The sequence below is a fragment of the Anas acuta genome, chromosome 3 (genome assembly GCF_963932015.1).
Source record: "Anas acuta chromosome 3, bAnaAcu1.1, whole genome shotgun sequence".
NCBI classification, from domain to species: Eukaryota; Metazoa; Chordata; class Aves; order Anseriformes; family Anatidae; genus Anas; species Anas acuta.
Window position 1 is genome coordinate 5702538 of NC_088981.1, and position 24589 is coordinate 5727126.

The 24589-nt window shown below is 44.3% G+C and overlaps 1 protein-coding gene and 1 long non-coding RNA gene across 11 annotated transcripts in view; both read left to right on the forward strand.

Moving 5' to 3' along the window:
• Positions 1-7705, forward strand: part of LOC137853255 (uncharacterized) — a 40349-nt gene extending 32644 nt beyond the window's left edge. The window contains exon 2 of the long non-coding RNA XR_011094356.1: positions 6986-7705. This is a non-coding gene — a long non-coding RNA (uncharacterized lncRNA). The remainder of the gene's footprint in view (positions 1-6985) is intronic.
• The window catches only part of PLCB1 (phospholipase C beta 1), a 376130-nt gene that overhangs the window by 72417 nt on the left and 279124 nt on the right, over positions 1-24589 (forward strand). For 9 of the 10 annotated variants that reach the window (XM_068675405.1, XM_068675406.1, XM_068675411.1 and 6 more), the window contains exon 3: positions 22986-23054. The exons of the other annotated variant lie outside the window; for it this stretch is intronic. In XM_068675405.1, coding sequence (XP_068531506.1) covers positions 22986-23054 — 69 coding nt within the window. The remainder of the gene's footprint in view (positions 1-22985; positions 23055-24589) is intronic. 10 annotated transcript variants of the gene reach the window in all.

Genomic DNA, 24589 nt, shown 5'->3' on the forward strand with positions numbered 1-24589 from the left:
ACAGCCTCCCTAAATGAACTTTTGACACGTAACCCTCGTTAACTGTAACAGAAATCGCAGGTACGGCATGCAAACATTTCTCTCCTTTTAGAGTGCAGAGCTCCCAAAGGACCGGGAAGGTGGTGGACATAATGTGCACAGTTTACAAGAAAAACAAGAAGGAATAAAAATACTACAGACGTACTTGCTAACACTGAGAAGAACTGGGGAGAGAGGAAGTTGCTGAAAGTTGGTGAAAATATTTACCAGGAGTGGTAGAACTGCCGTTGGAGTAGCTGAAAGCCAAAAGTTAAGTCCAAGTGTTTTCCTTCCCAATTTATATGCAGTTAAATTAGCATCGCTGTAATTGAAGAGTAGGACTGTATTGCCATGTGTTTGCCTTGGCCCTAGCCAGACAGCGCTGAGTGCTGTGCGGGCTGCCAGGCACTGCTGTGGTGCGGATAATAACACTTCCACCCATCCTCGCAGCTCTTCCTGACGTGCTTCTGGCCTGATGCACCCCTCCTTGCCTGCCCATCACCTTGCCATCATCTAGTATGAAAACAACAGCAACAACAAAAAGCTATGAAGGAAATTTTAACAAAATATTTACCTGTGGAGGTGCTGACACTTACAGCTTTTATGGGGTTGCAAGAGAGCACAGGAGTCCTTTGTTGGAGTCAGACTCCATGCTCCATTTTTGTCTTCCCTGAAAATAGTCCATGCGCTTGTTAAAATACATCACTTGCAGCACTTGTCTAGAGGAGAGCATTGTTTTCCTTTGTTTTTTTTTCCTCTTCCTTCTGAGTGCTTGAAACTAATCAAGTTATTTCTGTTTGGATTTAAAACAAAAAAAAAAAAGAGGGATTTTTTTTTTTTAATACTGTATTTTGTTTACATCTGTAACATTGCTTTATAAAAACGCAGGGCTGTGCTATGCTTCAGTTCCTCACATGAATCCCACATACCCGCATTGCTTCTCTGGTAATATATTCTGAGTTTTTCACATCACGTTTAAAAATGCTTCATACAGTTGATATGGAGACAAACCTGAAAATAGTAGACTAAGGGTAATATCTTTGTATTACCTATTGACAAAAGGTATTTGCATACTGAAATGCCCTTGTGGATATACATTTTTTTCTCCTGACCTGATTTTGCGCATTTTTGGTGTGGTACAGTAGTCCTTAGACGCTTTTGAAAATGATGGATACCGTCTGTTAGGCAGAGTGAATGGAGGCTTTTGCATTCTAGTGTTATAAAAGTAGATTCAGCCTCATTAAGATGAATGGAAAGACTCCCATTGATTTCAGTGGAGTTGATTCAGGCTCATATCCTCAATTTAATGAAAAACATTATCCACATGACTCTCATTAACTCTGTTTGCAAAACAGACAGCAAGATATGACTCCAGATTTCTTCTGAGACATACTATGATGATGATGATGATTATCATCCTGTAGAGCAGACAAATGTACCTTGTGTTCAGAAGAGGATCGTTTACTGCCTGAATTTTGCCATGCATTTTTTCACATTACACCTGTTTTCCTCTTAGAATAATTTACTCTCCGAATGCACGAGAAAGTCACTGCAGCCTTTGTAGGCGTTCGTTTCCTAAATTCAAACCACTGGCTTGGCCACGGGCGGTGATTCAGCAAAGCTTAGTGTGGTTGCCTGGAGGGCTGGAGGCAGAGATGTGTTATTGGAAGAAGTGCTGCCATCAGGCCAACGCTCATGTGCCACTTCCACTGCTGCAGGGGGGCTCGCAGGAGAGCCGTGGGGTGTTAACCCACGGTCCCGTGGCTCAGAGCATCCCCCAGCAGAGGGCTGTGTGGCCCTGCGCTGGGGTAATGGGCAAACGGGGCAGCGCCTGGATTTTGGCTTCGGCGTTTCCTTATCGGAACGGTGACCAGCACGCGCGGTTGGGAAAGCTACCGTAATGCCTCACTGTGGTTGTTGTTCAGTGGTAGGAAATGTCGTTTCCTTGCACTTTTTAACCTTGTGAACTCGTTTTAAAAATTGTGACACGGAACAGGAGGGCAAGATGCCAAGGCACAATCAGCTAACACAAAGGAAACTAAATTTGGACCGGCAATATGAAAAACCTAGTCCATTGAAATCAGTGGTGAAATTCCCATTGATGTCAGAGGTGCCGTTATTTTACCCTCGATTTTCATGGATTTTATACGTTCATAAGTCCCATGAAGTTGCAGCTACATCCTAAGCCTCGTGATTTTTGGCTTTGCCTTCAAAGCCCAATTCCTGCAGTCCCATGATTATGTGCTTGTGTTCAGAAAGGAATTTTCTTGCTTTCGTAGTTGAAAAGAAAACTATGAAATAGTTACAAAACGAACAACAAGGGAAATAACAGAGAAGCTGAAATGAAATAACAGAAAAGCTAAAACCATACAGTACGGGAGCTTGTTTGGAGGTTTGCTTGGTATCACTGGGTACAAATATAAAATATGAGGTGTCATGGGGGTGGAGCCCTGGCTGTACGTTTGGTGGTAGACGAGGGACAATATCCCCCACCAGTATTTTTTCCAGCTAATGGAAGTGACGCTGGAGAGTGTTTTTCGTAAAAAAGAGAAGCGTGTGCCAACTTTACAGTACTGACGTACAATTCAAAACAGATTAAAAGGAGATTAAATGCCTTTGAAGACGGCGGGCTCTGCCAACACCGTAGGTCTGCTGGCTCTGCGGCCGCGCAGGTCCCATTGTTTTTTGTGGGCACATCTTTCAGTGTCACAGGATCTCTCAATTCCTTTCTGCGAAGGGAGGAGATGCGATGTGGGCTGCATGTCCCGCTTTCTTATTTTGAAGTGGTTGCCAAACATTCTCTTCAAAGGTGATATATTTTAAGGAATCTGTTGCTTGTTTATCTTTTTAAGTTGATTTCCTCGGGGGGTGGTGGTTGGTGTTTTGGTTCTTCTGGTGCGTGCAGGAGGAAGATCGGGTTTGGAGGGACAGAGGGGGGCTGTTTACTTTTTGCCACAAGAGAAATTTTTCTTTTCTCCCTTGTGACTAAACAACAAGCTGTCAAATACTAGGATAAGTTGAAGCTGAGTGTCCATGACATGCACCATTGGTATAAGCAAACCAAAAGTATTTTTCATGCATGTTTTTAAACTCACATGCAATTTAAAATTAGCTCCCAAATTAGTTTGGCTTGGCTGCTCATGGGAAGACAAATGCAATTCCTTCCCAAATTCAAGTACAGCTACATGCTACCATTTGCTGTGTGCACTCAAGACAAGGTCAGATGCTGATAGCAAGAGATTTGTGAGGAAATACATATTAATGCTGCAAAACAGCAGCAGGATCTAAATAGGCTTCTCTTGGAAAGCAGAAAGGAGAAAGTAGGGTTAATTTCTCTTCTCTGTCTTCTCATAGAAAACATTCAGGCAGCATTTAAAGAAGATGTCTTTCCAAGACCTTAATATAAAATGAAAATCTGATTTTTCTCTCTGTGTCTCTCTACTCTCTTCTCCTGCCTCTTTTCCAAGTGAATGTTCTGCAATAAAGCTCTCGGGGTGCCTTTTCTTCTTGCTCCAAACCCAAAAATGTGTAGAAATTGCAGGAGAGGGCAGGTACAGGACATTTTTAGAAAATATGAGAAATAATTGAATAGAAAGCGGAGGAGAAAGTTAACAGGCAATGCATTGAAGAGTCTCACCCTAGTCTCACTCATGCATCCACACATTTAGTTTAGCAGTAGCAGTGAGAAAGGAGGGGAGATGAGGGTGGAAGCTCCTCTGCTGTCCCCTTCTGAGAAGTGGTGTGGGCTCAAGTTTTGCAGTGCTCGTCCCTCAGCCACACTATGGCTTCCCCATTTTGTGTGTGTCCCGGGAGGGCAGCAGCAACGCTTTCCCTCCAGCACCCAGGGAAGACTCTGCGCTTGGTTTGGCACCAGTCAGTGGTGCTGCCTGCCCCCTAAAATCAAGATGTTCTGCTGCTGAAAACAGCTTTTTCTTTCTGTCTCTTGCTTGTCTGTGCTGGCCAGCCAAAGGATGGGCTTGCTCCACCTTAATGGGTAATGACGTGCTAAATGAACCCTTGGCACTTCATTCAGGTCAGAGTGAGCATCCTGAGCCAGTCTGTTTGCCTGCTTTGACTTCTTCTCAGTGAAAATGAACCTCAGAGCATCACTGCCCAAATGCAGTCTCTACGGCTGTTTAAGGGTCTCCTGTGAAAGTTGCACAAAACCCACCCCATCCCACAGCGCTGCTGCTCCAAGCCTGGTGTTGCAGGAGCCCATCACCGAGGTCCGGTGCCAGATTCAGGCGCTAAATGCCCCCCACAGGGGCCCTGGCTTTGAGGAGTACCTGGAAAGGCTGACATCAATTTCAGCCCACCAAAACCCCTCAGCCAGTGGCCCTACATTGCAGATGGGGTCTGTCTGCTCAGCATCCCAACGAGATCCTGCTCCAAACGCTCTTCTCTCCAGGTTGTGTGAACTCTGGCTCCTTCCCGGAGCGGGGTTGAGCCCATCACGTTATCTCGCCTAGGGCAGCAGGGACAACAACTGCTGGTGGCCCCCAGCCTGGCCTCAAAGCGTCGCTGGCAGTCGGTGGGTGCGCGTTGCCTTCTTCCCAAGGAATCTGTGTCCTGTGCACCTCCTGACCGAGGTATAATCCCTGCATAAACACCGTGTGCAGGACTGAGCTCTGCTGCTGCTCTCGGCTGTGTAGCTACCCAAAGGTTTTTAGTGTGGCACTGTGTCTCCCTGCAATGTTTCACTTGGGGACTGCAAAAGCTGGGCAATATCTGATCCTTTGTCTTTACAAGTGACATGCAAAGAAAGGTATTAAAACAGGGCTTCACAGTTACCCTTTGGGTTTGTTGTTTGTTGTTTTTTTTTGTTTGTTTGTTTTTTTGTTTTTTTTTTTTTTTGGTAGAGGTGCAGTTCAAAGCAGAATGCACATGATTGTCCTGTAGTTACTGCACAGCACTTCATTGTTGGAGCTTTTTTTTTTGGTCTGCCACAATCTACAAGCCTTCTGTTGCCATGCTGGCTTAAAAATGGCTGTTCCAAGTGCAGCTTTGCCAAAGTTCCTCTGTCCTCCAAGAGTCATAGCAGACGAGGTAAGTCATACAAGCTCGTTTCTCAGAGGAATTATTTTTGGCCGCCTTCCTCCATTAGCACTACCAGTACTTACACCATTTATTCCGGTGGGAGCTGTGCAACTCCCACACCTAGTGCATTTGCAAATTCCAGCCTGAAGCTTGCTGTTATTCTCACTAGCTAGAGGATTCCTGCAAAAAGGAGCATGGCACGCGTGAAAGCAGGGCAGATGCATCGAGACGTGGTTACTTGCAAAGAGCCCTGAAAACAAGTGAAGATGGACTTTTGTTTCTTGTCATATATTTGATAATGAAACTTTTTTTTTTTTAATTCCCTTACTTTTCACCTTTCTGTACAAAAAGTTTTGGCTGCCCCAGGAGCAGAAGAGGGAAGCCCAGATGTAATAGGGCAAAAAACTGCAGTCTGCCTAATGCACCACCAGCTAACCAGAGTGAAAGTTCAGGACCCGTGGCTACGATATGGGCTCATCATGTGACAAAGTATGGCAATGTAACACAAGTTTGTCACCCTGCTGAAATGTCCCATCGCTAATAATGTCAGCTCGAGCCCCACCATGTCCCTGTGTCAGGCGGAGTTGGACTTGTGAGCTGTGCCTGTGGTGGCAGCACCCGTGCTGTGTCCTGGGCAGCCACCAGCCCCTGCTGGCACTGCCTGTGGTGCCAGGGGCTGTTTGCTCCCGGCTGGCTCTTCCTTCATCTCCTCACTGCCCTGGGACTTGTATGGCTCTTGGGCAGCAGGCTCTGAGGCTTTATCTTCCTGTTTTGGGAGGGAAAGAGGGCTGTGGCTGCAGACGGATGGCGCACAGAGTTGCATGGAGCAGCGCCGTGCTGTTGCCCACATGGCAGTAACTCCAGCTGGGCTCCTCTGGGCACCTCCACAGCACAAATACACCAAGACGAGAGGGACGTTTCCCCTCTCCGTGTTCCCGTGGTCTCAGAGGTTGTTTGCAATGGCTTTCCTTAAACCATGGGCCTTCAGGGCACTAATTTTTTTTTTTTTTTGAAGCAAGAAGTGTGCTGTCAGTTCTGTTCTGCACAGTGGTACAAGTGGGATTTTGCGAGTGCAGGTCCGGGTAACTCTGTCGCTGTCGGTTAGCTTCACAGCAAATGCAGAAAACAAAGGATGTTGAGTTACCGAAGGGAATGTGAAAAAAGTCTGGAGCCTACCCAGGAGTTTTTCAGTGCTAGCCTGCCATGCACTTTCTGCTTACAGAGAGATGTTGCTGCAGTGCTGCTAGGAATGTAATTTCATACTGACTGTATTATTTTTCTCCTGTATCTTGCATCTGCATCACTTAGTAAATGAGCTTTAAATAATTATGTGGTGAAGTCCTATCTGGCCTTGACAATTAGACTGAGACACTGCAGTAGAAGCAAACCAAAAGAAAAAACAACACCATAATCATAAATAATAGACGTTGACTGGATCTGCCAAAACTTGCAATAAAGAAGTCTTGCCTTAAGTCTTGTTCCTGGCATATAGATTTAAAAAGAAAAAAAAAAAAGGAATCCAGCAGTGTGCAGTATAAATCGAGCTGACATACATCAGTGTTTGCCAGCTAGACTTTTTTTTCCCCCCCTGATGGAGCTCATCTCAATCCCGAAGGTAGAGGCAAGCTGCAGAAAGCACGCAGTCACTGCAGAGCACAGCCGGCACTTAGAAATCCTGGCTGCCTAACACAGAAATCTTATTTTTTTATTATTATTATTTAAATAGGAGTATAGCATAGGATCCAAGCTACCACTTGCTGTTCATCCTTTGGCTGAAAGTCAGTACTTTGGCTTTACTGACTGTTCTTGATCCGGGCTTGTAGACTGCCCAGAGGGATACCTGTGAATTGGGTGAGCAGCGGCAGTAAGGACAGGCCCTCGGCACGGTGCCTGAGCTCTCCTCTGATGAATTCTGCCCTTCCTCTTGTAGGGTGCACTTCCCCCTTCACATCTCCTCGCCCCTGCCTGCTCCAACAGCCAGCCCTCCCCGTGACCACCACAGCACCAAGTCCTGGCTGTATGACTGGGCTGAACAACAGGGCAGGTCCCGTGGTTTCTGTGGGAGTGATCCTGTTATTTCTCGGATGGGATCCGTCTCCAGTCCCTGCTCAAACTCGTGGTGGAGTCGAGGGAGAAGCGAGCATCGAGGAGTCTCACTGATAGTGCAGGCTATGCTGTGAGTTAAGGCCGTAATCTGCAGAGGAGTGGTTGCAGTTGTTTATGCCAGTCCTTGGAGAATGTGAGAAATTATAAATGAAGATTGCAGTCTGATTTATATACGTAATTTCTGTAATGTATTTCTGTGATGGTGCAGAACTAATTATAGATGACTATAAATATGCTATTGTGACCCTTTTAAACATTTATTTTATTGCTCTTGAGGAAGCAGTACTAAGTTTAGTAGGCTACACTGAATTATTGACCTAACAAATTATAACCGTGGACTGCTGTATGGTATTGACATAACAGATTGTAATGCCGTCTTTAGGAGTCATTACAGAATTTAATTTGGGGCATGTTGAACTTTGAGATTTACCTTGGGCGGGATGCTGGCTCTGTAATGTGTGGGACATATGTTAACCTGTGTGCGCAGTGGACAATTGTTGCAATGTCTTCCATAAAAGCCAGAGAAATTACTTAATAAATTCCAGTCAGACTTTTTTTTTTTTTTTCTCACTTCTTTCTGCTCAGGGAGCTGTGCATGCAGATGTATGAAGGCCCTCAGGGAGCGGCACTTACTGCCATCATTTTTAGAACTAAATCTGTTTTCCTTACCAGGAAGGAGCCCAGAAGTTTTCTGGCTGGTCAGACTGGGCTGCCCCGTCTAGCAGCTAGCTGGGCTGCCTTGTGGCATCCATAGCACTCTGCAACCAATCTCATTTTGCGTCTGGAAGGGGAGAGCAACAGGGACTGAGTGTGTAGGAGCCTCCAAGGAGAAGCTGTGGCCGCATGTGTATGCAGGACGTGTTCAGCACCAGCGTGGGGCTGGCTCCTGGGCAGGGAAAGGAGGGGCTGTGTGTCTCCTGCCACATCCTGAAGCTGCTCAGAGGTTTGTGGGGTGGCAGCAAGTCCCTGCAGCACTAAGTTTCCCTTAATCCATTCAGGAAGCACGAGTCTTTCCTGTCCCTTCATGCTTCGTGGCATTTTGTTAGCCTCGGATTCTGATGGAACAGAAAAACCCTTCAGGAGCACATCGATCTGCCAGTAGAGGATGTTGAGAAATGCACTCTGCATTGCTTCATCTTTCATTGGGAATTATTGTTGGGGGGGGGAAGGAAGGTGAGCAGATTCCTATCCCTGTAGAGCGAATATAAACCAAAACCAAGAAACGCCTCCTCTATTTCTGAAACAAATAGAAGGGGTACAGCCAGCCTGCAATTTTATTTACTCCACTTTTAGCGTGGGGAAATCTATATATCGTCAGTGGAACCAGAACAACGTTGCATTATTTAGGCTTTTGCTTGTTAGTGGATCATTCAAAATCTTCTGAGAATGAGAGGCGAGGAATTATTTATGAGATGATCAAATGTAGATACTACATCCAGGGCGGTAAAAAATCTAGATTGATTTATTTGGGGAAGGTTAGGCAGCACACTACTCAAATACTCAGAGGATCTTTTCCAAGCACAAATTAATTTGTTAAACTAACACAAATATTTAAAACAATGAGAAAAATAAATAAATATCACTCCTACTGGCTGGAAAACAGCTCCATGGTTTTGAACCGCCGAACTTCCAGAACACCTTGAGCAGCTGAGGTAGGATCTGTATTCCCGTTCAGTGCCGTATCGCATGGGGATGTGCTGGCTTGCGTAAAATCAGCTGCTGAAGAGTTCTGCTGTCTTGGGAACGCGCTTGTTCGAGAAATTAATCTCGTGTTTAATCTGGTTTGATACTGTATCTTAATTTGTTTTGCTGCTGCAGTAATTGGCTAAGGTTTGCTTATTCATAAGGATAGCTGCACTTGTAGCTTCAAGGCTAATTTCAAGTTTCATAGAAAACCTCAGCTCCTTCAGCTTTTTAATTGGCCACGTTACTCTGTTCTTCTTTAATTGAGGAGGTAAATAATCCCTTTGAAAAGACTGAGACTACTGAGAGAGATTAACCCTCTACCAACATGAATAAAAAGTTAGTTTAAAGGACGGATAAACACTATTAAAAATTAAAAGGCTCTTCAGTATTGAAATAGGTAAATCTTGATTTCTACTGGCATGTAAAATCAGATTTTCGGAGAAATTAAAGTTGTTTCTTCAGGTGTTTTTTTTTTTTGTGAACGGAAAATATTTGCTTTAGAAAAAGAAACTGGAGTGCTCTTACATCTTTGTACGTCCACAGTGTGAGAGCTGTTGATACACAGATTAGTGCTTTGAGTCGTTTTTGGAAGATCCTTAAAATTTGTAGTCCAGAATGAAAAAGCAGTAGGAAGTTTTCTAACATTGTATATCTGTGTGGAGGATCTTTTTTTTTTTTTTTTTCTTACTGGGCGAACACAGTAAAGCACTTGGACTGAGATGGGTAGGAAAAAGTAGGCTGTGAGTTCCTCTGCCTTTTTTTTTTTTTTTTTTTTTTTAATTTAGACAATTGCAACATGTACAACAAAGCTCTTAAAACTCGTCATGCATGTGAACAATACCAGAAGACATTAAGAGCCGTGTTTATGTCTAGAAGTTTTTCCAGTTACAGCTCAGGGCAGATCAGCTGTTGCCATCGGAGGGTCATGGCCAAAATGGCCTTTTTAATTTTGGCTTTGAGCTCGCTGACTGCTCTGCAAAAGCTCTGCAGCGAAATCGAGATGCATAAGCTTCTGTAAAATCAGGCTTTGGCTTGGGTAAATTAATAAGATGACTTCCTCCAGAATGGAAAAAAACTCTTCTGTGGCAGCGTGGATTTGGATTCCCTTGGTCGCATTGAGAAATACCTCCAAGTGTGGTCCAATGTGTCCAAAACCAGAGTTCTGGCAAGCAGCTGTTTCACATACCCAACACTTGTGTCATGGTTTCTGCACATTTTTAGGTTTGCCCGTTTTGAAATAAAACACACTCACTTCGGTCACCCTTGACCAGGCTGGGAGAAGCTTCGGTTGATTTGCCACAAGTGGTTTCATTTAAAAGACCCTGCAAAAAAAAAAAAAAAAAAAAAAAAAAGGGATCGCAGCCAAATGGGGCCTCTGTTTAGTACAGTTTGCTTATTGGTACCTTGGGAAGGATCAAGAAAACTTAAGAGTGCCTTTGGTTTAATTGCAAAAAGTACTTCTCACTGAATACGTGTACGGGGCAGGAGAGGCGTGCCTAGACTCTGGTGTCCCTCTGCATAACTCACTCCACATTTATCCTGTGATTCCCACACAACAACGAGGTCTTCCAAATAACGTTAAAAAAATTTAAAAAGTTCTAAATAGAAGCCTAAATATCACAATTGTCATCATAAAGCTGCAAGAGTTGGCCACCAAACATAAACCCAACCTTCTAGCAAGTTCTGTTTATTTACTCTCTCCCCCGCCACGAGTCTTGTAACTGGCTTAGCTGTCAGACGGTTTCTAATTTTGAGTGTCTTGTGTCATCATCCCTACTGTCTTGATTTACAGCCAGCCTAGCTGGATTTTATGGGAGGGATTTTCAAGGGTGACCAAGCTCCAATTAAAATCTCCTCGCTAAAATACGTGATCTATCTGATGCGTGCGTGGATTAAAATCCCGGTAGGTGATTTCATTAACGCAAGCCTCTACCCACGTGGCGATCTTTGTTTTCCAGAATAGATTTGGCTGCTGTCATTGTTGGTTTTCAAAATACCCTTTTTTTCTGGGGGAAAAAAAATCTGCTTGCTGATTTTCTTTCTGTTTACTTTCCATAACTTTAGAAGTTTCTTTGAAGATGTCGACAGAAATAGCTGTTTCTCAATCCGCGTAATTACTGAAAGAAGCATCCATTTTCTAAGTCTGCCAGGCATTCCCTCCCCCCCCCAACTAGCATGCTTTTACCCATTAACAGCACTTCTTAGAGTCATTCCAGAGTCAGCCTTGCCTGTTTTGAAAGACACACTAATTCCTATGCTTGTTTCTTTTAAAATGCAATTTAACGTGTAATAAAATTAGAGTTAAAAAATGAGACACTGGCTAAAAAGAAATCAGAAGTTAAGAGATGACTTAGGTTGCAAACTCAAACCACTTAGAAGTTAGGAAATGTTAGATAAAACTTTATTTTAATTTCCCTGTGCATTTTGAGAATACGAGTATGAATATGTATTTCTTTTTTCTTATGCGCACATTAGACCGGCAGAATTTCTTGGCTTGTTGAAACAAGGCTGTATTTTCACACGTCTGCTACAAAGAGCTGCAATTTGTTTGACTGTGTTAAAATCCACAGGTATTTCTGCAAGTAGGAAGGCATTAGCTCTTCCCACGTATAAGTAGTAGTTGATGTTTTTGAGCATGCAGAGAACCTATTTTGTAAACTGTTCTGGCTCACATTCATCTCCTTTGCAGAGATGTACCTTTACTTCAGAAATTGCAACTTTATTAGAGGAATTGGTGAGATTGCCCTTGCTGCTGCTTCAGGAACAAAAGCAAGCAAGCAGCCCCAGCCCAGGCAATCCTCCAGCATGGTTATTTCAGTCTGAATGGGTCAAGTTTGGCAAAGAAATGAGGAGCTGACATCCAGGTCTTTTAATGGAGGGTGCTGGGCAGCTGCACACAGTGCTGCTGTGCTTTTGGGAACATGAAATGGGGACAGATGAAAACCGGTCTGCTTGGATGTGAAATGCCTTTCGGGGTTGCACATTGCTCGTGCCCGTGGAAGCTGCCCCTGAGATGCTGCAAAACTGCAGAAACAGGGGAATTGGTTACGTACTGCATGTTTTAGAGGCTCAGGTGTCTCAGAGGTATTGTTGCACAGCTCCACAAGGTGTTCAGGTGCTAATCTGCTGCTGAAATTCCTGGTCAGGATGGAGCCCTTCGGTGCTTTGCGCAAGATGTTTGGGTCACCTTTAAGAAGACAAACTGTCTCTTGAAAAGCCATGAAGTATTAGCATGCTGCTGCCGGAGGAAAGGTACTTGGAGTAATTATGCTCCAGAGAACAGAACTTCGAACATTTGTGGGGGAGAGAACAGAAGATTGCACTAAAACTAGCTGCTAAATAAGGAAACATCGTTAGACAGCAGGGCGAACCTTGGCTTTGCTGCTTTGCACTCAGCTCCGCATACTGGAACAAGATATAAACGGGCAAGGGCGGAGAGTGCCCTGAGAGGAGAAAAAAATGTCTTTTTTTGTGTGCTGTCAACAAGTGGAGACATCTCACGGATCCCAAAACCTCCTACCAGCCCACCAGGCTGTTAGGCCGAGGCGATGAAATGCATGCAACATGACAAGGGTGCTGCAGCACGGCTGGGCCAGCGCTGAACGCAACCGGCTGTTAGCACGGCCTAGGCTGAATGAGCCCCGCGAAGAAAAGGGCGTTCCTCAGGTTGGTTGAAGATAAGAGCTAATCGTGCACATGCCGAAGTGTCATCAAGTCTGTCGCTGAGTTATGGCAGGGTCACGTTTTTGTGTTTGCCTTTCATGCTTCAAGCAGCTGGCTCCTGCAGGAGAGTAGTTGATAATTAAGGCCTGAGTGTGGTGTAGGGCAAAATATTTTGGGAAACGTGGCTTGGCAAGAACTCAGGGTCTTCAAACAAGTTGCCCTTTGCTTCATCTTTGTTTTTGTTTGCTGAATGACCCATATTTCCTCATTCAGTGTAAATTCTGGTTTCAAGTACAACTGCCAAGACTAGAAGAATTTTAGTCATGCACATGCAAATGCATTAATAAAAAAAAAAAAATAATTTCCCAGATGTATCTGGAGACTTACAAAATAATAACGAAGAAGATTATGCATTCAGTTTAATAGGAGATGAATGTAAATTAAATCTTTAGAAATTTACCCACTGATTCTGATCTGGGGATACTCTTTTTTTTTTTTTTTGCTTTGATTTTTAAAACATAGTTATCTATAAGCCCTGGGAGCATGCAAAAATAATAATATTTACAGCTTGTATGAATTAAATTAGATATCCTTACTCCCTTGTAATTAATTCATGAATATTGAACAAATAACTGTCCTAAACTCACAAGGTAAGTAGCAAGTGGAGGTAATGAGGGAAATTAAAGCATGGCAGCAGCAGGCGAAGCAACGTGGGCTGCGGGAGAATGGGGCGAGCGATCTCCGACGAGGGGAATCATTTGTCTGCCATCATGGTATGGGGAGGAGAGCATAGCAGCTGAGAATCAGTGCCGAGTAACAGCACCAGGAACCGTGTGTATTTGCAGAAACCAAATACGATTTGCCTAATGACAAAGGGGATGATTCCTTATGCTGAATTTATACACTCACCTAAATTATTCTCAAGTGTTTGGCAGTACATGGACATCTTCAGCAGGTATTGTCTGTGCACTTCATCCTCCTGTAGAGCAGCAAAATGGCAAGGGTTCAGCCCAGAAGGCTTTGCTTTGTGTGTGCAACTTCTGGTGCTTATTTCTGGTGTTGGCATGAAGAGACTGCAACCAGCAGTTTTCCCTGGGGTTAACTTCTACTGAAACTGCTGGAGTGTGAAGACCTGCTAAATAGCCCACTTATGACCTAGTATGTAATGGATTATTCTTTTACCTGTCCCTTGATACAAAGCTGTTTGTTGGTTGGAATGGTGAGAAGTTGAGGACTTAGCTGTAAATAAGAACAATTTCTTTTGGTGTATAGAGTAAGCTGGATGCTGTTTAGTGCATGTGTTATTTTCACGTTCAGAAAAATGTCAAACTCCATTTTTGAAAATGATTTTTGCTCTCAGTATCTAGAGTAAAACAGTCCTATATATTGCCTCTACTTTTTTAGTGGAGATATAGCTCAATTCTTATTTCTTTTTAGATTGAATAACTCCCCTTCATCTCAATGGATGCTACAGTGCATGGCTGTACAGACAGTAACCGTACCCCTCTTGGCCTTCCTTTGCTGTTCTCAGGAAACCAAGCTCTCCTTGAATCAGAGAATACTCCCAGGTCTTCGATCACTTGTGAAAACCCCTCTGAACCTCCTTCATGTTAAATTCAACTCTGAGTGCTGGCGACCAGAGATTTGGATGATGCTGCACCAATTCTGGCTTATGCAATTCATCAAAATTCAGGCTATCTTCAAAGCTTCCTGTGCCAACAAAAAATTTATCAGCTTAGTTCTGTGTGATCTGGCTGGCAAGCCCAGGTGTTTTTTCTTATTTTTGTTTTACCTCCGTGTTGTTATTCTCTTTTCCACGCTATTCTCTTTCCATCTAAAGCTTTGCCTGCCAGACAAATATGCCTACAATATGCCTACAGCTGCTTGGGTCATAGCCCCCTCTTTCCCCTTCTCTAAAATTTAGAAGTTTTAGTTTTTCTTCAGTCTCCAGGTTTGGTACAGATTAGATGCAAGACCAGGATGATTTGTTTAAAAATCCAGTGAGAAATTTTCATCCTGTAATAAATAACAGGTATTTTAACAAAATCAGTGGTCTTGAGGGACCTTTATGTCTGGGAGAGAAATACTGGCAACGTGTCTTTTGGTGCTCTTTCAGCTCTAAATCTCAACAACCAGGCCTTGGCTTCTAAAAACATTTACAAAGGTTAATTCATGACTTTTTAGCTGTCATCTTCAGTGTCGGAAGCATCATGTTACAGTGTGAGTTTCCTGTTGGAGCTTTGCCTGCATTCTGGGTTTTCCAGTTAAACCATGCATGCCAGGGCCCTGGCTGGAGGAATGGGCAGGAAATGCACATTGTGCTACTGCAGAGTTTTCAGCTGATGATCCTTTTACCCCTTCAGCTGATGATCCTTTTACCTTATCCCCGCACAGAAGTCACAGGTACATGTGTAGGGCACGTTGAGCCTTCACCTTGAGTCTCCATGTGTTAAGTAGGGAGCAGAGCGATTCCAAGTTCCTCCTCTGCTTTTGTTAAATCTAAATATATAAAAAGTATTTATTGCTTTAATATAAGGAAGCCAAAAGCTCCAGGCTATTAACGATAATTAAAAGTGCAGTCTGCAAACTCCTCCACAAAAAAGCTAGTCGGAAAGAACAGCATTACAGAACGCTTCGGTCCTGCCAAAACCCCCCTCACCTGATGAAAGTCCCTTCTACAAACGTATACTGCAACCCCTGAACGTGTGGGCATTATTTTAGACGCATCAAACTTAGGCTGCAAAGACAGACAAGCGCTTGTGTAGCTGAAGCTGAAAGGATTTGAGCTCGTTCCCCCTTGGTGAACCCTCTTGGTGGGCAGGAGGTTCCCCTGAGCGGCTCTGCCCCTGGTGCTGGGAGTTGAGACGCGAGTCCCCGCTGCAGCTCTTCGCTGCTTGGGGCACTTTCATTTTTTGCTGAAAATAACACGCTCTGCTTGCTTCCAAAGAGAACCCATAGTAGCGATCTGCCTGCTCTCTGATCCCTTGTCGGCATGAAGTAATGGCACAGGAACATCACTCCCAAAATATGATACGGTCCGTTCTGGGAAGGCGTTTAATCATCGTAATCATGCATGATTGAGACTTTTTATTTGAAGCGAGAAGCTTCTTAATAGAAACATGGCTTTTTTATCTGCTGCTAAAAACTTCAATTCAGTGTACTTTTCCTTGTGACTGTGAGGCTAAAAATTGCCAGGTAATTCTCAGTTATGTGAATAAAAATCAGCCAAGTACCATTATGAAGGCTGCCTGCAATGCTTTGTATTTTCTTTTGAAGCTGGTCCTCCCCCAGCTCTTTTCTCTTTGAACGCTGGCCGCACCTCATCAGGTCTCCCTTTCCTCCTGTGGTTATTTGCTCGTGTGCGTGCGGAGAGCAGCTCTGTGACAGCCATTCCAGCAGAACCAAACCCAGCCCAGCCATCGGCGGTGCGTGGTGTCCACACAGCTCCTGCTGCCAGCTGGGTGAGCACCGAGAGCCTGGGGGAGAGCCTTGGAGCTGCACACAGCAAACCCGAACCTTGAGAACAGCTCCTGTGGGTGCTGGAGCTCCCCTGCTGCGTGCTCGTTTTTCCAAAAGCATCAGGTTGCCGTCATCAGAAAGCTCCTAGCTTTTGACTAACGTGTCTTTATCCATCTCTGTCACCCCTGGGCTCGCTGCCTGTCCTGGCAAGGCAGAGCACGGGCAGGCAGAGTGTGCTGCAAAGGGACTGCGTGCTGATACATGGGCCTGGGCTAAGACAGGGAGGTGCTTCTCCAGCTTTGCCACTGTTTTCTTCCATGCTGCTGGGAGTTTATTTCACATACCCATTTCTTATTTCATCTTCTGGCTGTCTTGTGTATTTAGGGTGAAAGATCTTAGGGTTGTGGCCTGGTTTTTTTTTTTTGGAGTATGTACTGATACGCTGACTAACAGGGGAAGTAGTTATTGCTGTTTACCAAGCTGAGCTTATACCAGTGGTGACTTCGGGGTAAAACTGCAGCTTAAGACGTGACTGAAGGAGGGGGCAGACTGAAGTCTTGTCTGTTGTTTGGGAAACTTTCTGTTTTTCCCAGCGTGTTACTCTGTAAGTACACGACTTCAGTCTGAGCCACTGAGCAGAGCCCTCTGGCTCCTTGGTTCGCCGTTCATCCATTGCCGCTGGTTGTTTGCTGAGATGAAGGCAGGTGGCAAATCTTTACTGCTGCACTTTTTCTGCGTCATGACTATTTCCTTGGCACTAAAAGTTGTGCTGTGAAATCTATGCACCAGTTTCTAGACTGGTTAGGCACTGTCTGTAAATCCACGTAAATGAAATTTTCCTTAATGAAGCAGCAAAGAGCTATATGCGTAGATGTAGAAGGCTTGTTTCGCTTTCATTATTAAAAGGGTACTTAGCATGAAAATTCCTTCTCGTTTTTTTCACTAATAGCCCTGTGCATCATACAAACGACAGACTATTTTCCCTGTACTATAAAATGTTGCTCTTCTCGAGTCTCCAGGGATGCATCGAGACACTGAGCGTTATCAAGACAGTGAAAACTTTCCCGTTTGTCTGACTCTTCTCCAGGAGTGCTGCAGAGGCCCTTCTGCAGGGCTGTTGTTTAACTTGGCACTTGCCTTGCGAGGTCTCTGCGCTTGCAGGACCATTTGGAGCTCGTTCCCAGAGCAGTTGGGTCGAATCATAAGTATTAGCTCTCACCTTGCAGGGGCTGAGGTCTTCTGACTGTTTTTGAGGTAGGAACAGTTACTGACCACCCAGATGAAGTCTGCCTCAACTTGAAGCTTGCAGATAGTTAGTTCAGTTTGGGTGGGAAGCAGTCATTCTGGTTTAATGTTTTTTTGAAAAAAAACTCTCTTCCCTGTGATACTGAACCCTTTGAAACTGTTTCCCTGGGGGAGGTCATCCACCATCAGCCTCTTGGTGACTGTAGAGGTGCATCACTTTACTCTTTGTTTAAGGGAATAAATCCATGGTGGTTGCTACTTCATACCCTCTTCATGCCCCTGTGAGGAGGGCAGCACACGCGAGGAGCTAAGAGAGGTCTGGTGGCTTCGGGCAAGTTGGTGAGCTATACCATTAACAGAATCCATTTCAGTGGCTTCTTAGAAAGAGCAAGTGGGAAGGGAATTAAATACCTCGAACTAGTGAAGAACAGCTTTATGCTGAGAAAGACATGGCTGTTGTCAGGGAGAGATTTCCCATTGACTTGTAATGCCTATAACTGAGCTGTGAGTTGGCAGGAGGGAACATGGAGGCAGCTTCTTCGGGGACCGTCTCTCTCTAGGAGGATGCAGCTTATGAATTGTGTAAGAGGACTTCCAGGAAAACACAGCACAGCCTTAGCTCAGCTCCAGTTAACATCATTGGAAGTCTTGCTTTTTGTTCCTGTAGCCAGCAGTGCAGGTTTCTTTAAAACCTTTCTCCTTTTCCAGTTTTCATTTAGAATGAGGAGACAAATTGCTGTGTTTTATTTAATCTATTCTTAATGATAATGAGGAAAAATTATATATTTTTAGCAGGAGGATTACATACCTGTGAAAGCAGCCTTTCCAAATTAGTGCTAAATGCTCTCTATCTATGCAGAAAATTTCAGTCCTGGACTAATTTGAGCGTGGCTGATTTATAAGCACACTGTCAAGTCTCTGAAACCTAAATGAGGCTTATTCTATAAATGGTTGTAAATTACTGAGTTTGCCTACATACTTAGTCTGAATGTATAGGGAGATATTTATTTAGCATAGCTTGTAATTGTTCCAAATCAGATTCAAACATTGACCTTAATATTTTCTTTCTAACGTGCTATAAGGAAATTATAGTCAGTTGTGTTTTTATTTTAAACATTTAAAAAACGCAGGATAAAAATGTAGTTTAGAACTGAACAAGCTTTTTTTTTTTTTTTGCTCAAGAAATGTTCAATGCTTTCATGTTCAGAAAATGTTCAAACGGAATCTCTCTATGTTAAAGAAACATTTCTTTATGATTAGCTGTTCTCAGTAGAAGATGGGGCTGTTTAAGTTTTTGTGGGAAGTCTGCTTCAGCAAAAATGTTTCTTTCCCTTGGAAAACTTTTGCCAGATGTTGCCATCTACTAGCAGTAACGGTGCTTGTTTACAAAATAATGGGCTTGGTTTTTCAAAGTTTATTATGCCAGGACTGTGTGATGCAAACTTTGAAGGCAGAGTGCTGTATCTTTTATTAGATGGACTGGCAATGTTTAGAAGAAGTAGACAAACTTTCAGGCACACAGTTTCTTCTTCAGGTTTGAACCTGGGCGCAGCAGGCTTCACAGCGAAGTGGAAAAAGGATGTTCAGAGTTTAATTATTGTGCATCAGTTATTCTGTATCCCTGTGCTGCAGTGGCCATGGCAGCACCATCCAGTGGTTCACAGCAGCACGCGGAGCTGTTTAACCGAGCGCGAGCCGAGGACGTGGCGACAGAAGGGATGTGGAAATGGAGGTGGGACGAGCGGGGGTTCAAGCACCGCCTGCCTGTTCAGCCACAGTGAGCACTCTGAGCAGAGTGGAATTATTTTTGTTCGGGACGTAAGTAAAGCAATTAGATATCTGGCCTACCCGTGCAGCTGTCGCAGTGCACACCCGCTTTTGCTCTGTCTCCTTGACATAGTTTTTGTGAAATTGTGTAGGACACTTGATCCTGCTCTCAGCTTGTTGTGCCACCGAGGGCTCTTCAGCAGAGCTCTCCAGCGAGGCCGGCGAGGAGTCCTGCCTCCCAGCTGGCACCACGGCACGAGCAAGTTCCCAAGACAGCGTGATTCACTTGGCATCGCTGTGGGCAGTTTAAAATAGGAGTGAGCCAGATCCTCAGCTGGTACAAATTGGTGTAACTCCATTAGATTCAGACAGGGCTAATTATAAGTGCTCAAGCAGTCACTGAGGGTTGCGCAATCCATCGCTTTTGTGAGCGTGTGCTCACCCAGAAAAGTGAGGTTGTGCAATTGGGCCCTATCTGAATACATCTCTGTCTCAGCTGCTAATTGGAAACAAACATGGTAGGATTAATAACTCACTTCTCAGGAATTTACGTATTATAAAATATTAAGGGGATCCACCAGTTGCATTAAGAGTTACTCTATTGCAAGCTTAGTAAGTCCCAATAGCAGTGAGTGGAGGTCATTAAACCGGGAGAGGTTGGCCTGGTGCAGGATTTTGTTTGTTTTTTTTTTTTTCTCAGTTGCTCTGGCTTTTGTGCCTCCTGCAGCACAGAAAGCAGTGCCCAAGCCCACGCCGAGGTAGCAAAACTAGCGTTGACTTAAGCAGAGGAGGGCACGGACGTTTCTGCTGCACAGGAAATGGGAACCTTTTCTGCCCCCTGCTTGTGCCTGTTTGCACTTTACAAACGTCTGTCCACACTTTGTAATAGGGGATCAGGGAAATTGTCCTTTCTCTCATTTGGGAGGAAGTTTTTCTCTGTCTTGTTAATTAGTTGAGTGAAAGATGAAAGCAAGCGCCCAGAGGTCAGGGAATTCCAGGAGGTTTGGGATTTTTGAACTAAAGAACTTCTAAGAAATGGCACATTATGAATTCTGATTTATCCAGCCCCCTGAATGCTGCCTGCAAAGGCGTTTATGGGGGTGCATATCCTGCTCCCTTCTGCTTAGCTGCCATAGCCTGGGCTCTAAACTACCAGGCTATTGCTTCTGCAGTCCAGGACATACATATAAAATCTAATTATGGAAGCTGGACCGTTCCTGTCAGATATCTGATGGTGGCTTCCTCAAAAATTAAATGCTCTTGTCAAATAGAAACATAAATAAATATATGGGTCGGATTATAAAACCTGCTCAGAGAGGTAACCCAACAGAGAGCAAACAGAACAGCGAGGCCAGAAGATGGATGTTCTTCCAAACGTGTGCTATTGCATTTGGCAGGGTCTGCCTATGTGTGTGCAAGGGGAGATCTAGTTACACTTTTCACTTTTGTAACTGAGCAAATGATTAATTATTTTTTTTATTTTTTTAAGAGCTAAAAGGCCAGATAATCCAACCAAAAAAAAAAAAAAAAAGCATTTGCAGTTCATTCTGCATGGTTCACCATCATGGTTTAAGACGCATTTTTTTGACATATTTCATTTATCTTAGTGCTTACTGCTAAAAATCGTGGTGTTTGCCAGTCCTTTCGGTCTGCAAAATCTTAGTTTCATGCCACGCCATGCATGTGCCCGTAGCTTCTGTAGAGCACTTTGTTGTGGGCTGGAGACTGCTTTGGGGCACGAGTATTATTTGTTGTGATGAATACAAGCCCTGGCCTTTCACCCCAGAGGCCGTGCTGCTGTCTGTGGCAGCCAGGCGAGGTGTGTTCGCTCTCGTGGAGCTCACGGGCCGTAACGCTGAAGTGTTGTTGCCTCCGTGCTCCCTCCCGCGGCATGGTTACTGTGTGGTCTCTGGGCTTGCATCGTGTCTCTGCCCTGTCTTGGTTTTCCCTTGCTTTTTATGCTCACAGAATAATCTGGCTCTCGTCCTTGTTTGTTTTTCTTTTTTTTTTTTTTTTTCTTTCCAATTCCTTGCCTGTTGTGCAGTGTCCTCTGCTCCTCCTCCCCGTAATTATGTCGGAACTCAGTTTCCTGCTTCAGTCCTTGCCCTGAGTGAGACAAACCTGCGTGCAGCCCTGCCTCATGCCATCATTTTCCATCCTGCCAGTATCCGAATGGCCTTCTATATCCACCTATCTACAGATTATAGACCTTCCTCCTGCAGTTGTTTCCCTGAACAGTGAGGATTACCCAGATCTTCGTGCATTCGGGCCTTTTCTGCGCTCAGAGGATTGAGTTTTGCCCTAATCTCCTTGCGTCTGTTGTGCTGCTGTCAGGTGGAAGGATGAGAGATTGAGAAGAGTTTAGATCTGGAAGTAAGAGCAGCTTCTGGATGTAAAAACTGGGTTCACAAAGCATGAGATGCTCCTGAGCTGCATCAGGGAGAGCTGTAGAGATGCTTTTCTGATGCCAAGTCAGCCGTGAATGCGAGGGGCTGCAGAGCTCTCGGAGGAGTACTTGTATATGCGTACCTTGTGTATTGGTGTATTTCCAGTGATTTCCTAAGGAGGTTTATAGAATATTCCCTTTTATAGCCCTGCCTAGACTTCTTCCTAACCCCTGAAAGTTTTCACCACCTTTTCCTGTTTCTGGCAAGTATGATCAAAAAATAAAGATGACAAAAGTCCAACTTTCCCCTAAACAGGTTAGATAAAAAGGGGGAAAAAACGGTCATGCAAGTTCATCTGGTACTATACAGGAGAGAATTGGGATTGATATGAGGGCTGGAGGGGGATGTTGTGAACCTAAAGTCATGTGTGGGAAGCTCACGTCTTATTAGACAGCAAAAGTCTGCAAGAGCTTTGCAGCGATGGGTCCCATAAAATGAAAAATAAATAAGGCTGCAAAGTTATCCATGGCAAAATCATATGTCCATGAGAAAATCTTTTTTCCTTCCACTGGAATTAAACAATGAAGCATCTTTATCCTGCACAGAAGATACCCCATTCTCTGCGCAGCGTTTGCAGGAACTGCTGGAAGGCTGAAATGCACTGAGCTGGTGTAGCTCTAATTGCAGTGTGGTCACATTCCTGCTGAAGTACTTTTAAACTATATTTAGTATGTAATTGAGCCATGCTAGCACGGGCTATTAGTCCAAATACTGTAGTTAGTGTAAATGAGGCAGACAGTATTAAGATGTGCTTGAAGATTGTCAAGTAATGCCAGATCAGATGAGCTGGCCTGGCTGTGTCTTGCAAAATGGTTTGCATCGCTTGGGGGAGAAGCTGGGTACCGTTAGGTGGTGATGTGCTGTGTGTGCCGGCAAGGGAACCGCACCCTGACGGTCTGCAGCCCATGTCAGGGACCCATGGGTAGGGGAGGACAGGAGCTTGCCCAACAGGGCTGTCATCACGTGCCGGTTTTGTTCCAAAAACATGCGTTTGCATGTGTTGTATCACTGAGAGCTGGGGAGCAGCGTGTGAATGGTGAAATGCTTGTCAAATGTACAGGGTTTTCAGTAAGCACTGCAAAGTTCCTGGGACACGTTGGCATTGTGTTTGTAACACTGGGGGAGTTTTACGTGGACTTTGCAAAACCTTCTGACCATGATAAAGTAGGTTTTCTGTCACAGAGACAGGATTTTCTGTTTAGTGACACCTTTTTCTCACTGTAGCATCAAAAAGCATAAATTGTATTAAAATGAAGGGGGAAAAAAAGCACAGCAGCTGGTATTTAGTGATCCGGGAAATAAACTTGACTAATGCAGCTTCGGTATATTCTCTATATCAGGAGACATGCACATTTTGAAGGAAACTAAGTTGTGTGTCTGAGGCATAGTGTTGCTTTTAGAATAGATTAAGCACGATACAGCATGCTTCAAAACTGCCCTCAGTTTGGACAGGAGTCACTGCAAACGGGTGAACCCCTGTCAGATCCGAGATGTGTGTAGACAGCAAAAGTTTTTGACTGATGTCTTAATTACCTTTGTTGTAATTTTTCCTTCTAGGAGACGGAGCTGCTAGATATCAGTCTTGTCAAAGATGCCAGATGTGGAAAACACGCCAGAGCCCCCAAGGTAGGCGGTTTTGCTGTATGCTTACCTGTTGCGTCGACTACCTGGGAAAATAGAATGGGAATTCCATGCAAGAATTTATTTCAAGAAGTGTTTCCGTTGATAATAAGAAACATTTTGTCTTTGCTTCATTAATCACAGTTTCAGATAAGAAGCGTTGTGATAGTTGAGTAGTGTCACTGATTCCTTACGTAAAAACTGCTGAGGGAAGCTCTGCTGACAGTGAATGAACAAAACCCTGGTTTATCTGGAGCTACAGTTAAATTTGCTCAAGTTCCTGGCTTCCCTGATGGCCAGGAGCTGATGGCTGTTGAGCTCCATGTTGCATGTCATCCTGCTCGTTTTCCTTTTTCAGTGCCTCTTGAGGCCAGAAGGATTTTTTTTTTTCATATTTATTTTTAAACTGTTGTAGAGAGGTCAGGATATCAGCTCCCCTAGGTCGTCTCTGATATATTGCATACTCCTTTGCTGTCTTTAAAGACAGGAGGTTGTAGATATATGTACTCTGTGGTGGTTTTGTTTGGACAGCAACCACACATCAGAGAGGAAAAAAAACCCAACCAAACAAACCGACAACGGAGCGCACAGCTCTGGAAGAAGAAGTGCTCTGGGGGGCATCCCAGGAACGATAGGAGAAAAAGAAACCCTTACAGTGTCCTGAAAGTATGGCCTTGTTGCTGCGTAGCTGCTGCCGAGCCTGGGAGAATGAAGCAGCCTGGAGAAATGCATCTCCTGCCCTGATCCCAGGGGAAAATGGGCAGTTCTGGAGGCTGCAGCCTCACCGAGCCTCCTGCCGGGCTCCTCGCACCCAGCCCTGGGCCAGGGCACTGCCCGGGGGCTGCTCAGCACCTGGGGGTAGAAAAGGTGGTTTCTCTGTGCCAGAACATAACTGTAGTTATCTCTGAACAGACTATTCAAATTTGGTTTTCAGAGATTTCATGTAATGTTGGCAGCGTTTTAAAGGCTGAGTTATAATTGAAATGCAGCAGAAGTACTTTATGACATCCACATTAATACCAAATGAGTTCACCATGATTAATGGTTCTATGATGAATAGCAATAAAGTATTAACAATGGCTAGAACATTATTTTAAAATGCTACCCGCTTTACAGAGGACATTCATGTTCTTCTAACAAAATGTTTTTAGCTAAAATTTATGCATAGCTATTGCCTTGGTGACTTTTATTTATTAGGTTACATAAAGGCTGTTTTGTTACCACACGTTATGGATTTGACAGCAGTGGCATTAAATGAAGGGTATGAAAAAATCCTGACTTTTAGGGGGGTGAAATGCACCACCTGTGTGAATAGGTTTGCTTTTTGTCATGGGTTTGTGTGTGGGCAGAACGGGAACAGCACCTGGGTTGGCTGTTGATAGGATTTTGCAAGTGGCGTGTAGCAAAATGCTCGTTTTGGGGCCAGTCGTGTCTGTTGTGCTTTGATCTGCGCTGTGGGGCTGAGCAAAGGAGTGCTGCCTGCAGGTGAGCGAGTGTTACACGAGCCCTGGTTGTCCCCGGAAAACACAAAACTCGTATAG